Source organism: Ochotona curzoniae, unplaced genomic scaffold (genome assembly GCF_017591425.1).
Source record: "Ochotona curzoniae isolate NIBS_2020 unplaced genomic scaffold, NIBS_Ocur_1.0 scaffold_1852, whole genome shotgun sequence".
Taxonomy (NCBI): domain Eukaryota; kingdom Metazoa; phylum Chordata; class Mammalia; order Lagomorpha; family Ochotonidae; genus Ochotona; species Ochotona curzoniae.
This window is the reverse complement of record NW_024467087.1, coordinates 54,606,923-54,622,776: the sequence shown is the minus strand read 5'-3', so window position 1 is coordinate 54,622,776 and position 15,854 is coordinate 54,606,923. Positions and strand designations below refer to the sequence as shown.

Below are 15,854 nucleotides of genomic sequence, written 5' to 3'. Positions count from 1 at the left end.
TTTCATTTCTGTGTTCTTGCCTATTAATCAGCACTGCTGGTTTGTAGCAGGTAGAGATAGTGACAAAAACAAATCTGATCACTTTTGATTACTCCAGAAAAGATCTGTCTCCATATTTAATGTAAATATATGTTTTCTTTCTTGGTCTTTGTTACAAAATTCTAGGCAATGGCACGTTTGTATTCTTAATCAGGAGTCAACTTAAGGTAGAACAACAATCACTTAAAATACATTTTTGGAAATGGAAATAAATTTTATTGTGAGTTAGATCCATGTTTATCACCAAGAAAGTCAACCATCATGTTAGGTTGATGTTAGGTTTAAAAAAAAAATGAAAAAGTGAATTAAAATATTTGAAAGACCAAACCTTTATCCTTGCAGCAAATTTATCCAATGTGTATGTGTGTGTGTGTGTTTAAATATTTTTAAAATTTTAATAGATGTGAAGGGGCATTTAAAATGTAGGAGTGTTGTAAAATTGATCTTGTGATGATCTGGAGCGTATTAATAGTTCAGGTTCTATTCAGTTCAGTTCTATTTTTCTTCCTGTTGTTGATTTTGTTTTATGACTTTTCATTTAAGGGTAATGTATAGTAACTGTGTAATAGAGACTGTCATAGACAGATGTGAAGCTACCATGCAGTTTGCATCTCTACTTCCAAATCAAAGATGGACTTCCAATGCAGCTGTTAAATATGTCTTGACAATAGGATGCTGGTCTCTGCTATCCGTAACTACAGTGCCAGGACACACTTAAATAGCAGAATGATGGACTTGTGACTGATTGTGAAGGACTATATTTTTGTAATAATATAGAGGAAATCAGTGGATGGGGTGCAGGGATTTGGGGTGGAAAGAAATCCCAGAGCCTATGGAACTGTATCATAAAATAATGAAATAAATAAATAAATTTTAAAAATAGTTCAGGTAAGATGCTGCTAGTGTGGGTAGCAGTAGCATTAGCAGCTTTATCAAGTTAGCATCACTGAGTACCTATATCACAGGGACTCAGTCATGCATGAGTCCATAGTTTCTACGTCTTCATTCTCACCACAGTGTCATCATCTTTATTTTGGAGGTGAGGAAACTCAGGTTAAGAGATGTAATGTGTTCCAAGTCACATAGCTAGTATCTGTAGTAACTGGAATTTGAGCCTCATAGCCATCTCCAAAGCACATGCGTGCTTTTTTCGCTGTGCTGTGCTGCAAGCAGGTGTAAGGAAGCAGCGTTTTTCGCATGTTATTGCCTGTGATCAGATGAATATTGCTTAAGCATTTCCTTTTTGTACTTCACTTTATTGGAGAAAAGGAATTTTGTTGGTGTTTTTCTTATAGAACAAAAGTAGAGACTATATATGCAAGACATTGAGTGATGTATTTAGTGTGTGGTAGCTTTCTCTTTTGTAAAAATACTTATTTGTATTTGAAAGGTAGATTTACAGAGAAGGAGACACATAGAGAGATCTTCCATCTACTGGTTTGCTCCCCAAATGGTTACAAAGACCCTTTTGAAGCCAAGAGCCAGGAGCGTCTTCCAGGTTTTGCACATTGGGTGTGAGGACCTTAAGACTTGAGGACATCCTCTGCTGTTTTCCAAGGCCATAAGCAGCCACTGGGACTTAAACTGGCACTCATGAAAAGCCAGCACTGTACATGGAGGTTTAGATTGCTATACCACTGCTGTAGCCCCACAACTAGCTTTTGTGTCCTATTAATGAGAAGCTCTATCAAAGACAACTGCACTTAAAGAAAAATTTCATTTTGAGGAATATAAAATCTATAATAATTAGAGTTAGGAAATATGCATTTCTTTGATGAAGGATTAGAAGCCAAGGTAATCAAGAACAGAGAGCATGCACTTGCATGCTTGCACTTTGAGAAATCATTGAACTGAAGTGTTCTTAGTTTCTCTATGTAATACTTAGGCTTTAAGTAAAATCATTTTATTTTCTCATTTATTTCCTTCAGAGCTTAGGTTTTGAAGCTTCTTTGGTCAAGAAGGATCGGTCATCAAGCCACCTAGACCATAAACGAGAAATAAGACAGTGAGTACTTTTGGGGTGTTGATGAAAAACAGATTTGGGCTCCTTGTTACAAATTTAATGTCCTGTTAGTATGTCAGTTTTTATAACATCATCCTTATTACTGAGTCAAATGTCACTATGTATGTTTATAATCGCTCTTTAACCATTAGTTACTCACTGATAAGATTTTTTTTCTTTATTTCTTTTTAATATAAGATGGAGACGGTCTTTCCTTGTGAGCCTATTTTTCTGTATTCCTGTTATGGGGCTGATGATATATATGATGGTTATGGACCACCACCTTGCAACCCTGCATCATCATCAGAACCTAACTAATGAAGAAATGATCAAGAGGCATTCTTCTATGTTTTTGGAGCGCCAGATCATGCCAGGATTGTCCATTATGAATTTACTGTCCTTCCTTCTGTGTTTACCTGTCCAGGCAAGTGAAATATTAGCAGGTATATGTGGTAACAATGAAAACTAACCAAAATGTGACAGGTGAAATTATTTTCTTTTATAAAAATGTAAATTAGCCAGAAGTTTAGTCATCTTATGCTAGATGCTATCATTTTTATAATCTAAAACTGAATGTTTAAACATGTGATAGATTCCATTTAACCCTAAAAATATTGTTTCATGACAGTGTAGAGAACAAGAGCTCACATTTTCTGGATTTGGCATTTATGAGTATAACCACACATAGCTTAACATTTCTAAATTTGCCACTACCACTTAAATTCAGCCATACTCTTGAGATAATATTTTACTGTGGAATGGAATACTTCTATCTAATAAGTCATTCATCTTATCTGATCCTTTTAAAAGGCAATAGTGATTCTAACATCATCTTAGCATGTTTATAATCCAGGGATGGGAAACATCTGGCCTCTGGGCCATTTAAGGCCCATGAAATTATTTGGTCTGGCCCAACCAGAGCAACAGCTGATGACATATAAAATTCAATAAATATACAGTAGGCTAATTTTTAAATTGATAATTTTGTTTGGTTCATGAATGATGTTATAAATATCCAAATGGTCCTTGGCATAGAATAGGTTTCCTATGCCTGTATGAAAAATAGAGCAACAAGAATATCCAGCAGCTTGTAACATACTGCTTAGGGTGAGCTTCAGAAAGGGGAAGAAATCATGATAGAAAATGTTATTCTTTTCCTTATTCTCATTTTTGCACCATATGCTATTACAGAGTATCCATTGGGCCTTAGGGACTGCAAAGCATTTTGAGTCCTGCCTCTGGACACATGTCTGCTAAAACACAAGTAACTTTTGTTTCAGAGTAAAATCCCAGAAGAGAATATTGATAGTTTGTCTTAAGTTATTGAGATGCGTAGCTAAATTTCAGTATTTTAAAAAATTCATTGATTGCTGTTTTTACCTTGCAGTTCTTCGGAGGCTGGTACTTTTACATTCAGGCTTACAAAGCGCTGAAGCATAAGACAGCAAATATGGACGTACTGATTGTGCTGGCTACCACCATTGCATTTTCTTACTCCTTGGTTATTCTTCTGGTTGCAATGTATGAGAGGGCTAAAGTGAACCCCATTACTTTCTTTGACACGCCTCCTATGTTATTTGTGTTTATTGCACTAGGCCGATGGCTGGAACATATAGCAAAGGTAAAGTAAGAAAGGTGACATTTATCAAAATCTTGAGTGAATAAATGTTCCTAATATTTTTAGACAAGTTACTGCTAATATATACTAATTATGTAGTTAACCAGTTGCTGGAGAAGTATTTTTGTTTTGACAATATTTTACATTATATCCATTATGTATGTCTATTAAAAGATGTACCAAATTTATGGAATCAGTATTGTAGCTAGCACCATATGATCATGGGTTATTTCAAGAGAGAGACAGACATTTGAGACCTACTTACCATGTATTTATAGCACATCATTAATTGAAAACTTGATGTGACCATATGGTTTAAAATAATGAAAGAGATGGGGCATTTGGCCTAGTAGTAAAGTAGATGCCAGTATCCTGTATTAGAGTCCTTGGGTTTGATACCTACCTCTACCTTGGGACTTAGCTTCCTGCTAATTGCAGAGCCTGTTAGGCAGTAGTGGAAGCTGTGGTATTTCGGTCCCTGCCACCCACATGGAAGACATGAATATAGGTCCCAGCTATTGACTTCAAACCTGGTCAGTGGCTGTTTTGAATATTTGAGAAGTAAACCACCAAGATAGCAGATTTGTTATCTGTCTCTCAGCTCCTCAAATAAGCAAAAATACCTTAACAAAATATTTTTTTAATATTTTAAAAGATTAAATAATGTTGGAAAAAATTTACCTATAGTACCATGCTGTAATATAAATGGCTTTTTAAAAAGAAAAGATATATTTATTTACATAAAAGGCAGAGTAACAGAGAAAGGGAGGGATGGAGAATGGAGAGAACTTCTTTCATAAGCTGCCTCATTCTCCAGGTGGTTGCAATAGCCAGGACTTGCCAAAACCAAGAGCCAGAAGCTGCATCTGGATATCCCTCACAGATGCAGGGACCCAAGCAGTTGGACCATCCTCCTGTGCTTTCCCCAGCCATTAGCAGAGAGCTGGAACAAAAGTAGAGCAGCTTGGACTCAGACTGGCGCCCATATCAATTGCTGATAATACCAGCAGTGGCTTAATTCACTGTGCTTCAAAGCTGCCCTCAGGCCCAATATAAATCACTTTCTAATCTTGTTTATATACCTTTCTTTTAACAGAATCATACACATAGCAGACATACCAATTTGTACCCATATTCTATAATTTTCCCATTTTTGTTGTCTGAATAATTGATATTGCTGAATAATAAGTACATCAAATCAGTGTGCTCTAATTTGCCAGACTATTCTTGTTTTGTTCTCAGATTGCTTCTGATTTGTTTTATTTTAGATTATCGTATTGAATATATTTGCATTTAATAGGCAATTCCATTGAAGTAGTATAGAAGAAATTTCAAAGAGTATGATTACTGAGTTTAAAGGGCTTATATTGTGTGATTCATGCTGTGATAACAGTTTTTGCCAACCAAGGGTATGAAACTGTCATGTGTCTAAATCCTTGCTAGGTTAATAGGCATCAAATGGGGTTAATGGGTTGCTTTGGTTTGCATTCCTTACATTAATAGCATTCGGTATTTGTAATGTCCTCATCGTTGCTTTGCTTTTCTATGCCCTTTTGTGTCTGTTGAGTTGATAATGCTTTTCTTATCAATTTACTTTGTTACTTCTTCCTAAGTTGTATCTGTTAATATTTTTAGTATTTTGTTTCATATTTTTTGAAATGATTCTTTTTTTCTGGTTTGAACAAATTGTATCACTAAAGCTGTCTTTTGGGGGTAGATGTTAAAATTATTTCTTCATTTTAGTGAGGGCCTGAACTTTTTCTTTCTTATTAGCATTTTCACTCTTGGTTTCCATTTATAGGGGAAAACATCAGAAGCTCTTGCAAAGCTAATCTCACTACAAGCTACAGAGGCAACTGTCGTAACTCTTGACTCTGATAATATTCTCCTGAGGTACTTACCTTCATTCTTTTCTCTCCTTTTGAACGTTTTTACACAGAAGTGGAGGAAAAGAGTATCACAACCCACCTCATCTCTCAGATTTAAGTTATTCAGGTTTTGCAATACTTCATCTATATATTTTTCTTTGTTATTGTAATAGTATTTTAAAGCAAACTCATGATACAATCTTACTGCTAACTTTCTATAATGTCTCTTTAAGAAGGCACATATTCTTATATAATGATCATACTGTGTGGCACCTACCAAAGTGAACAGTAATCCCTTGTCATGTGATATCTATCCATATTCGAATTTCTGCTTTTGTCTTCAAAATGTTTTAAACCCCTTTGCTTGAAATGTAGTTTAAATAAGGACCATAGATCATTGTTACATTTATTTTAATCTAAAACACTCTCACCCATTCTCTCTCCCCTCCTCCCACTAATACAGTTAACTTGATGAGCAAATAGCCATTACTTGTTCTGTAGAATAGCCCCCATTCTGAATTTGTCTCTTTGCTTCCTTGTGGTGTCATATAACTTTTCCAAAAGTCATGTTATTTGTGGTTTGGAAGTCAGGGCTAAAGTCCTGCCTAGATTTTATTCTTTTAGTTCTCATTGTAACACTCCAAAAAAAATTTTAGGTAAATTTATATAATAAATAAAATACATAGTTAAATGCATTGAATTATTTCTGAAAGCTTTTACTTATTGATTTAATTAATATCCAACAAATATTTAGCATACCTTCTATGTGCTAGGTATTGTGCTGTTGACCAGCAGTGAGCAAAACCAATGTATTAGTTTCTGGCTTAAAGACTTCTTTTAGCTTTCACTGGTAGTCATTATGGTAGTAATTATCATAAACTTGGCATGCACTAAAAAGATTTTATGGAAATGGGACGGTGAGAAGCATATTGTCATGGTGATTTATATATTAACTCATATCCAGTGAAGAACAAGTGGATGTGGAACTAGTGCAACGCGGAGACATCATTAAAGTAGTTCCAGGAGGCAAATTTCCAGTGGATGGTCGTGTCATTGAAGGACATTCCATGGTGGATGAGTCCCTTATCACAGGTATATTCTTTCAGAAGATCATGACATGAAAGTGAAATAAATTTAAAATGTTAATGACAAACATGAAAATGAAGGGTTTTTTGGTAAAAAAAAAAAAAGTATCAATAAGTAAGTTATGAACAAAGCAAATTCAGTTTGTTATTCAGTCTGTATGAAAAACAGCCATCAGATTAACTTTGTGATGTTAGTTATGCTCTTGAAGGCTCTTTTCACTTAAGATTATTAATTACTAGAATGCTTAATGAAGGAAGTTTTATCAGTGTCCTGTGGAAACTGCTTAGACTTCAGCAGCTTTTCCTGGGCAGATATCTATTCCAGGTTCTTGCCCTAAAAAGTCTGGCCTACTCTGAGCTAAAATAGGACTCCAGATTTTTCACATCAGGGTCCGCTCTGAGAGGGCAGCCCTGAAGTAGCTTAGGAGATCTTAGGTCCCACCTCAGCGTCAGGTTAGTTCCAGAAGAGATTCAGCTTATGGACCAAGTGGAAATAAATTGTGCCTCTTGTGTTTGTGAATAAGGGTGTTTTAGGTGGGACATTTCTTAGTTCTGAGGGACTTTCTTACGCATTTTAGTACAGTGTGTTGTCCCCAATCCCGGCCCACTAAAGTGTAGGCTCAGTACCCCTATAGCCCTCTAGTCAAATAAAGACAAAACCCCTTCTGACGTTTCTAAATGCTCCTGGAGAACAGGTTGAGATCCAGTGATCTAGGACTACAGTGGAGTTCCACGGGATCTACTGCTCAGAGCTAACATAGTAGACTTTACAGTTTAAAACGGAGGTCACTCTTTTTGGCCTAGAACAGGCATAAGGGGAAAAGAAAGTCAGCTTTCACCTGGCCGTTTGTCCAAGTTATAGGTCAGGAAGCAAAACCTACTTTCAGATATTTTTGACAACTAACAAATGATGGTGTGTGCCAAGATAGTGATCGCTTATGTTCCTTAAATCCCTCTTTACTGTTTATTCAGGGGAGGCAATGCCTGTGGCTAAGAAACCAGGCAGCACAGTGATTGCTGGTTCCATTAATCAGAACGGGTCACTCCTTATCCGGGTAACCCATGTTGGAGCAGACACAACCCTTTCTCAAATTGTCAAACTTGTGGAGGAGGCACAGACATCAAAGGTAACAGAACTGTCTAGGAGAAGCAAAGTATTTTCTTTAAAGTCTTCTCAGTCTAAAGCATGACCTGGTTTTTATGTTTTCCTTTGGTAAATGTTAGTTTAAAGTTTATCAAAAAAGCTCTTTTTTATCAACTACCCATAGAAAAGGAGACTTTGATTGCTCTTATTATTTTTTAATTCTAGGCTCCTATTCAGCAGTTTGCAGACAAACTCAGTGGCTACTTTGTTCCTTTTATTGTTTTTGTTTCCGTCGCTACCCTGGTGGTATGGATTATAATTGGATTTTTGAATTTTGAAATTGTGGAAACCTACTTTCCTGTAAGTAACTTGTAACAGTTCTTTACTATATGCAGAATAATTTATGAATCTTTTGTATGCATAATTAAATAGATAGCTTTAATAATTGCCAGTATCTTAAAGGGGTTAAGAATGAGGGAAATGATAAGAATAATATTTGCATTTCTGTAAGTTAAAAAAAAAAGATTTTCTTTGGGGAAATTTTTTTCATTGTGACTTTTCCAAAAGTAATACTGAACTTTAGTGTATTATGCATAGGCTCATTTCTGGCATGATTTTGCTTTCACAAAGAACTGTGGCTACATTGAAGAAAACCTCAGCCATCTACTTTTCCTCTAGTCTTAGACCCGTTAGGTGCTCTCTAAACTTCAGTTTCTTTATTTATAGAGTTAGATCTTAATAATTCCTTTTGTTTGTAACTTGCAATTGTGGTGAAGGTTAAATAGGATATTAGCAATGTCTTGCAATGTACCACTTTATAAATATAAGGTATTATTAGTCCCGTTTTTATTGGAAAGGCAGATATAGAGAGAAGGAGAGAGAGAAAGATCTTGCATCTGCTGATTCACTCCCCAAGCAGCCCCCATGGCCGGAGCTGAGCTGATCCGAAGCCAGGAGCCAAGAGTGAGGAACCAGGAGCTGCTTCCGGATTTCCCATGCAGGTGCAGGGTCCCAAGGCCTTGGGCCCTCCTCTACTGCTTTCCCAGGCCACAAACAAGGAGCTGGATGGGAAGTGGAGCAGCCAGAATGCGAATCTGCACCCATATGAGATCCTGATGTATTCAAGGCAAGGATTTAGTCACTAGGCTACTGTGCCAGGCCCTATTATTCCCTTTTCACCATGCTGATGTTCTCTGAAGTGTGGTGTCATAAAGTGGACCTAGACTGTAACTAAAATTAGACATATAGTCTTTAAGGCACCTGAGTTCTCTTACTGTGAATTTCATCATCTGCTAAAAAGGGATGATTAAACCTGTGTTACAAGATCGGAATTAGTGTGATAGAAAGCAGCTTAGGTGAGAAGATAAACATGATAGATACAGAAGCATCAGCTTGGCTGTGTCTGAAGGTCCCCTCCGACTCTGTTTCTGCGTAGCTCCTTGAGATGCACATAATTTAAATATTTGCGAACTCAAGAATAACTTGACACTATAAAACTATCACTGTAGAGAAAGTCATCCTTTGTGGTGTTTGTTGTTTTTAAGATGCCATAGTGTACAGTGTCATGCTGGCTTGCTGTCTCAGTTAAAGAGCAGGTAGGATCACAACAGAACTGTGTGCTCCTTGTTATGGTCATTACAATAATGTCAAATCTTATTTATGTGCACTACATCAGTGAAGATCTACTGAACAGCAGGATTGTTGGAAAGTATTTTGGAATGTGTAGCCTTCTGGAATGTGTCCCCTGAGTTCAGGGTTTATGAAGTCTAAGGAAATTTTCTCAGGAAGTCCCACTTGTATTTTCCCGTATGTGTAGAAACTCAAGGTGACTAAGAGCTTACGTAGCAAATGTTAGGTTCACGTCTTATATCTAAGTTTTTTTTCCTGAAATCTGATTAAGCTCCCTTTATATACTGCATTATTTATTTCATTGTTTTTCAATGACATCAAAGGCACCTTTATGTCTTAAGTATGCAAGAGGTTCAGAATTCTATTTGTTCAGGATCAAATTTGTTAAAAAATTGTGTACCATGTTTTCAAATGTTTCTAAAGTCCCTGATCGAAAGCACTTTGCTTAGTACGAGACAAGAAAAGAATAAGGTCTTTTATTTCTTCCAGAGTTTGTAGCTCTGAAATTATAAAAAAATGAAATTGTGATTTTAGGGCTACTACTTGTTTACCAGTTACATCCTAATTTCCTATATTCAAAAGGAGAGTTTGCTAGCTAGTAATTAAAACCTAGGTTTTCCGCATCAGATCCCATCTAGTTGACAATTAGGCAGAATGTACAATTTTAAAATTGTAGTTTTGGGCCTGGTATGATGGCTCAATTAGCTAATCTTCCCCTTACGGGCATTGGAATCTCATATGGGTGATGGCTTGTGTCCCAGGTGCTGCACTTCCCATAGCTCCCTGCTCGTGGCCTGGGAAAGCAGCAGAAGACGGCCCAAAACCCTGGGACCCTGTGCCCACATGAGAAACCCAAAAGTAGCTCCTGGCTCTTGGCTTTGGAGCAGCCCAGCTCCAGCAATTATGCCCATTTGAGGAGTGAACCAGTGGATGGAAGATATTTGTCTTTCCTTCTCTCTGTAAATCTGCCTTTCCAATAAAAGTAAACAAATCTCTTAAAATGTAGTATTATTATCATTATTTCTTTACCTATTTAAAAATGTATTATTTGAAGGCAGAGTGACAGAGATGTTTCACTAGTTTGCTTCCCCAGAATGCCCACATGAACTAGGGCTGGGAAAGACTGAAGCCAGCAGCCTGAGCTCTATCTGCGTCCTCCACGGGGGTGGCCAGGCCCTGAGCACTTAGACCATGATGCACTGCCTGCCGGGTGCACTGATTGGGAGCTGGCTGTAGGAGCACATTAGCCAGCCAGGATGAGAAGCAGGTACTCTGCTATGGGATATGGACATCTCAAGTGATAACTTAAGCTTCTGCGTCACAATACCTGCCCCAAATTGCAGTTTCATTTAAATATGTTTCAGCTTTGTTTGTTTTGTTTTCATAGAGCTGTAAATCAGTAACCAAAATGTATTCCTCTCTTTTAAAGGGCTACAATAGAAGCATCTCCCGAACAGAAACTATAATACGCTTTGCTTTCCAAGCTTCTATCACAGTTCTTTGTATTGCATGTCCATGTTCACTGGGACTAGCCACTCCAACTGCTGTGATGGTGGGCACAGGAGTAGGTGCCCAAAATGGAATACTAATCAAAGGTGGAGAACCATTGGAGATGGCTCATAAGGTAAGGCAGTCCCCAGAACTAAGAATTCTCCCATCCAAACTGGCAGCACTCCTGTTGAGAAACAGAATTTTAAGATACTCCACCTGATCCGTAAGCTGAGCCTCTTCTGGCCAGCCTGAGCTATGTAAGATTGAGGTGAGAAAGGTGGTGTTATGGTTCTGCTCCGAACTGGCCTAACTTATCTAGGATCTCTAAAAGTTACTCTAGAACTATTCTCTTACAATGGACCCTGATATGGAAAATCTGGAGTCCCATCCTAGCTCCTAACAGAATAGTTTTCATTGGGCAGGAAGGCAGAGTAGATATTTGCCCAGGAAGATTTATGGCAGGCTTCTAACCTACTGTATGATTCTGTGCTCCTGTTCTTCAGCAGGAACTGGCTCTTTTGCTTTTGCTGCCACCAGCTGGCTATTTGCAGCTATGTTAGAAATAGAATTATTTTCTCTGACTTCTCTGTTAGGATTACCATAATAATCCCAATTGCTAATGACTAAAACCATGTTCATATTATTAGGATATATGCTACATACAGATGTATATATTAAACATACACCACAGCAAAATATGTAGAACCTCATATAGCCAGTGAATATAATTTCGTAGATTTTTTTTTCAAATTTTGTTATTTTGGTATAGTTTCAAACTTAAAAGCATTAAGACTACTACAGAGAGCTCCTGTATACCCTGACTGAAGCTTTGAAACTATTGTCTAAGAACAAGATGATTTTCTTTACATATATATGTATATATATGTATATCTGTCTGTGTGTGTGTGTATATATATATGGTTGTATTCATGTGTGTAAAAGGCAAAGCAACAAGGAGAAAAAGAAAGCCAAGATGGAGAAAGCATGTATCCCCATCCACAAGGTCAGTCCCCAACATCACAACAGCCAGGTGTTGGCCAAGCCAAAGCTTGGAGCTAGGAGCTTCAACCAGGTCTCCCACATGGGTGACAAGGGCCCAAGTACTTGGGCCATCTTCTGCTGTCTTCGCAGGCACATTAACAGGAAGCAGGATGAAGCCAGAAGTCAAACCATCACTGTGATATAATTTACTGGTGTTGCCAGTTATGGCTTAGTCACTGTGCCAATAGCATCAGCCCCAAGGACATTTTCTTATGTAACCACAGTGCAATTTTCAAAATCAAGATATTAGTATTGGACCTGGCACGGTAGTCTGGTGGCTAAAGGCCTCAGCAAGCATGTGTCGGAATCCTGTATGGGTGCTCATTCATGTCTTGGCTGCTCCACTTCTGGACCAGCACTCTGTTAATGACCTGGGAAAGCAGTAGAGGATGACCCAAAGCCTTGGGACCCTGCACCCATGTGGGAGACCCGGAAGAAGCTCCTGGATCCTGGCTTTGGATTGGCTCAGCTCTGGCCGTTGTGGCAACTTGGGGAGTGAACCAGCAGACGGAGTGAACCAGCAGTGTGTTGTAAAAAAAAAAGACGGAAGGATCTTCCTCTCTGTCTCTCCTTCTCTCTGTGAATCTGACTTTCCAATAAAAATAAATAAATTTTTTTAAAAAATTTAATACTGACATAATACTGTTAACAAATCTGTAGTCTTTGTTTCACTTTCCTCAGTTGTCTCTATAATGTGCTTTATAATCCAGTTATTTTTCCTGTCAAAAGCATGCTTTGTGTTTATTTGTTGTATTTCATGTTGAGTCCTCGGGCTGTTATTTTTACCAGGTTTGTACTTAGAGTTTACTGTGATAGAAATGCTTTCCTTTCCCTCTTTGGACTGTTGGTCATACTGATTCCCAGAACTGTCTCAGTCCAACTTCTTGCAAAGACTGAGTAAAAGCAAAGTTTTTCAGCAGGGCTTCTCTGTGCTTGCTTCAAGCGACTCATTTACTTCCCCCTTTATCATCAGCATCTACCGACTGCCTAGATTTCCCCCACAGATCTTAATTTGATTAGTATTAAAAGCCTTTCTGTCTTCCCTGATAGCACTAGAACAGCTCTTCGTTACCCCTCAACAGCCAACCCTTCACAGTGAGCTTTCGTGCCCTGGCACACTGGTGTCGGCACAGTCGGGGTAGTAGGTGATGGCAACAGAGTATTGATACGTGTATTTCTTGTCTTCCTCTTTCTTCTCCCAAAAACAGTTTACAAAGCCAAATTAAATCAGATGTCAGTTTATTAAGAAACAATATAGTAGTCTAAGAAAATCTTTTACTCATTTCTAAAAAATTGATGCTCCACATTACCAAGTCATATGGTTGCACCATATTTTAATTTTAATTTTTATTTTATTTTAATTTCCTTGCAGGTAAAGGTAGTGGTATTTGATAAGACTGGAACCATTACCCATGGAACCCCAGTAGTAAATCAAGTCAAGGTTCTAGTGGAAAGTAACAAAATATCACGCAGTAAGATTCTGGCCATTGTGGGAACTGCAGAAAGTAACAGCGAACACCCTCTTGGAGCAGCTGTAACCAAATACTGCAAGCAGGTATGCTTTTTTCCATGTTTTTTTTAATATCATTAATTTCTGTAGGAAGTATCCAGAAAAATCCCAACTGCTGTTTGATAATGATTTAGCTATACGGTTGATATGAGGCTGGAGTGACTTGTCTTTTGTGATTTAATATGAGGAGAATTGGAAAATTCATGGAAAATGTATGTTGTAAAAAAAAAAGTCTGGTTTTCAATTTTCTTGAACCAAAATAAATCCACCTTTTAATCTCATTTTCAGTGAACTTTTGCAGTACCCTTGTTTGACTTTTTTCTTTATGCAGATGATAAAAAAAACCATAAATTAAGTACAATCTTAGTAGACGATAAGCCCCGGTGTCATAAAAAATTAAAATGGAAGTGATATATATTATTATATTATATATTATTATATATAATAGTACATTATATTATTATATTATTGTATATTATTATAATATATATTTTCCTAATATATATATTAGGAAAATGTAGATGGTTCAGAGAATTACAACATGAAAAATGAAAATCTCATTCCTGATCACTTCTCCAAGGTTTAACAATTGTTATCCTGTTAACAATGTTTTTAAATAACAGTTTTCTTGAGTTGTAGCTTATATGCTGTAAAGTTTAATAATTTTAGCATATGTGTAAAGGTATATATAGCACAACAATTTTAATTAGTAAGCCAGATTTATCATCTCTCATTTATTAAACCTTACCACAGAGAAGACATAACTACAACCAGGCATTGGTACCTTGTCTTATTTTATGGTACTTAGAGATCTACTCCATTGTTTATTAAAACTATGAAAGCTGCACTGTATTCTGTTCTCTGATTTTTTGCTGCTTATCGTGAACCTTAATATCCTTGTCAGCTTTTGCACAACTATGTCTAAGTGCCTGTCCATGCACTTGTTAGAGCAAAAGATGTGTGCAGTTAAATGTTTTTGGATATTAATACCCATATGAAACATTGTACCAATTTGTACCTGCACCAAAAGTTGTCGGAGTTTATTTCTCCACATTCTTACCAACTTTAGTTTTTGTAATTTAGTAAGCAGAAAGTATTAACTGGTGGTTTGCTTTGCATGTCCTTAATTAGGAATGAGGTTGAATGTCTTTTTTTCTGTTTATTGGCCACTTGAATTCATTTTTTTCTAACTTGCTTTGTATTCTTTGCCTATTTTTCTTCAACTTGTCTTTTTTTACCTTTGGTTTATGTAAGTTCTTAATGAGTTATCTCACTTTAGTTTTATATCCAAACTGTGGCAGTTTTACCAGTCATGTAGCTGTTTTTACTTTGTTCTTTGCTTTTTCCCAATTAATGGGCTTCTTTATGTCCATGTCAAATGACAGAGTGGATGAAGATACAAAAAGCAAGCAAACATTGATGCCCTCAGAGTTCTTTAGCTTACTGAAGACCCAAAAGCAGTCTAAAGTTGACTGTGGTAATTAAAGGCCCTGTTTCATGGTTACCGCTTGTCCTGTATTGAATAGAAAATTTGAATTGATGGTATAATTAAAAACTGTACTGTGTAATTAAAAACTATAATGTAATTCTGTATCCAAAAAATCAAGAGAATATTAACAAAACTTCCGTGTTTTCTAGCTGGTTTAAAGAGGAGAAGTGAAATACATGCTTGTGAGACTCTTGTTTAATTATAGATGTTATTTGTATACAATACTCTGCTCTTCACCCTTGTCAAAATCCACCCTGACAAAGGCAATAAGTGGCAGTTTCATTCTGAACATTTAGAATTCTGCCAGCATGTAGCGTGTTTCTAAACATCGAGAATTAGTGAGAACAAATGTTTCCTCCTGCTGATGGATGGCTCTGGATTATCAGTGCAGCAGAGGAACCCATTCTGTTTCTTTTTATTAGGAGCTGGACACTGAAACCTTGGGAACTTGCATAGATTTCCAAGTTGTGCCAGGCTGTGGTATTAGCTGTAAAGTAACCAATATTGAAGGTTTGCTACGTAAAAATAACTGGAAGATAGAGGAGAACAATATTAAAAATGCATCCTTGGTTCAAATTGATACAACTAACGAGCAGTCACCAACTTCATCTTCCATGATTATTGATGTGCAGAACTCAAGTAAGCTAATTTTTTTGTATACTAATTATGGGACAATTTGAACAGATGTCTGACTTTATAATCCTAAATTGTTGAATGAAAAGCAAAGACTGGTGTCGTTTCATTCAGTTTTATCATAGGCTCCTTTTTTTAGATTCTATGTTTTTAAATTAATTAATTAATTGATTTTATTATTCTATGATACAGTTCCATAGGCTCTGGATTTCCCTTCCTCCCTCCTCTACCCACCCCCCAATTTTCCCTGTATTGTTACAATAGAATAACCCTTCACAATCAACCATAAGTCCATCATTCTGTTATTTAAGTGCATCCTGACATTGTAGGTGTGGACAATGGTGGAGTCCAGCATCCTACTGTCA

At 36.9% G+C, this 15,854-nt stretch overlaps 1 protein-coding gene across 2 annotated transcripts in view; it reads left to right on the top strand.

Annotated features, from left to right (window-relative positions):
* Positions 1-15,854, top strand: part of ATP7A (ATPase copper transporting alpha) — a 143,316-nt gene that overhangs the window by 114,264 nt on the left and 13,198 nt on the right. Inside the window, exons 8-17 of one of the 2 annotated variants that reach the window (XM_041000023.1) lie at positions 1,968-2,044; positions 2,240-2,465; positions 3,429-3,662; positions 5,461-5,552; positions 6,492-6,619; positions 7,585-7,739; positions 7,922-8,056; positions 10,755-10,949; positions 13,230-13,412; positions 15,279-15,495. In XM_041000023.1, the coding sequence (XP_040855957.1) occupies positions 1,968-2,044; positions 2,240-2,465; positions 3,429-3,662; positions 5,461-5,552; positions 6,492-6,619; positions 7,585-7,739; positions 7,922-8,056; positions 10,755-10,949; positions 13,230-13,412; positions 15,279-15,495 (1,642 nt within the window). The remainder of the gene's footprint in view (positions 1-1,967; positions 2,045-2,239; positions 2,466-3,428; positions 3,663-5,460; positions 5,553-6,491; positions 6,620-7,584; positions 7,740-7,921; positions 8,057-10,754; positions 10,950-13,229; positions 13,413-15,278; positions 15,496-15,854) is intronic. The other variant, XM_041000024.1, reaches the window with a different exon arrangement.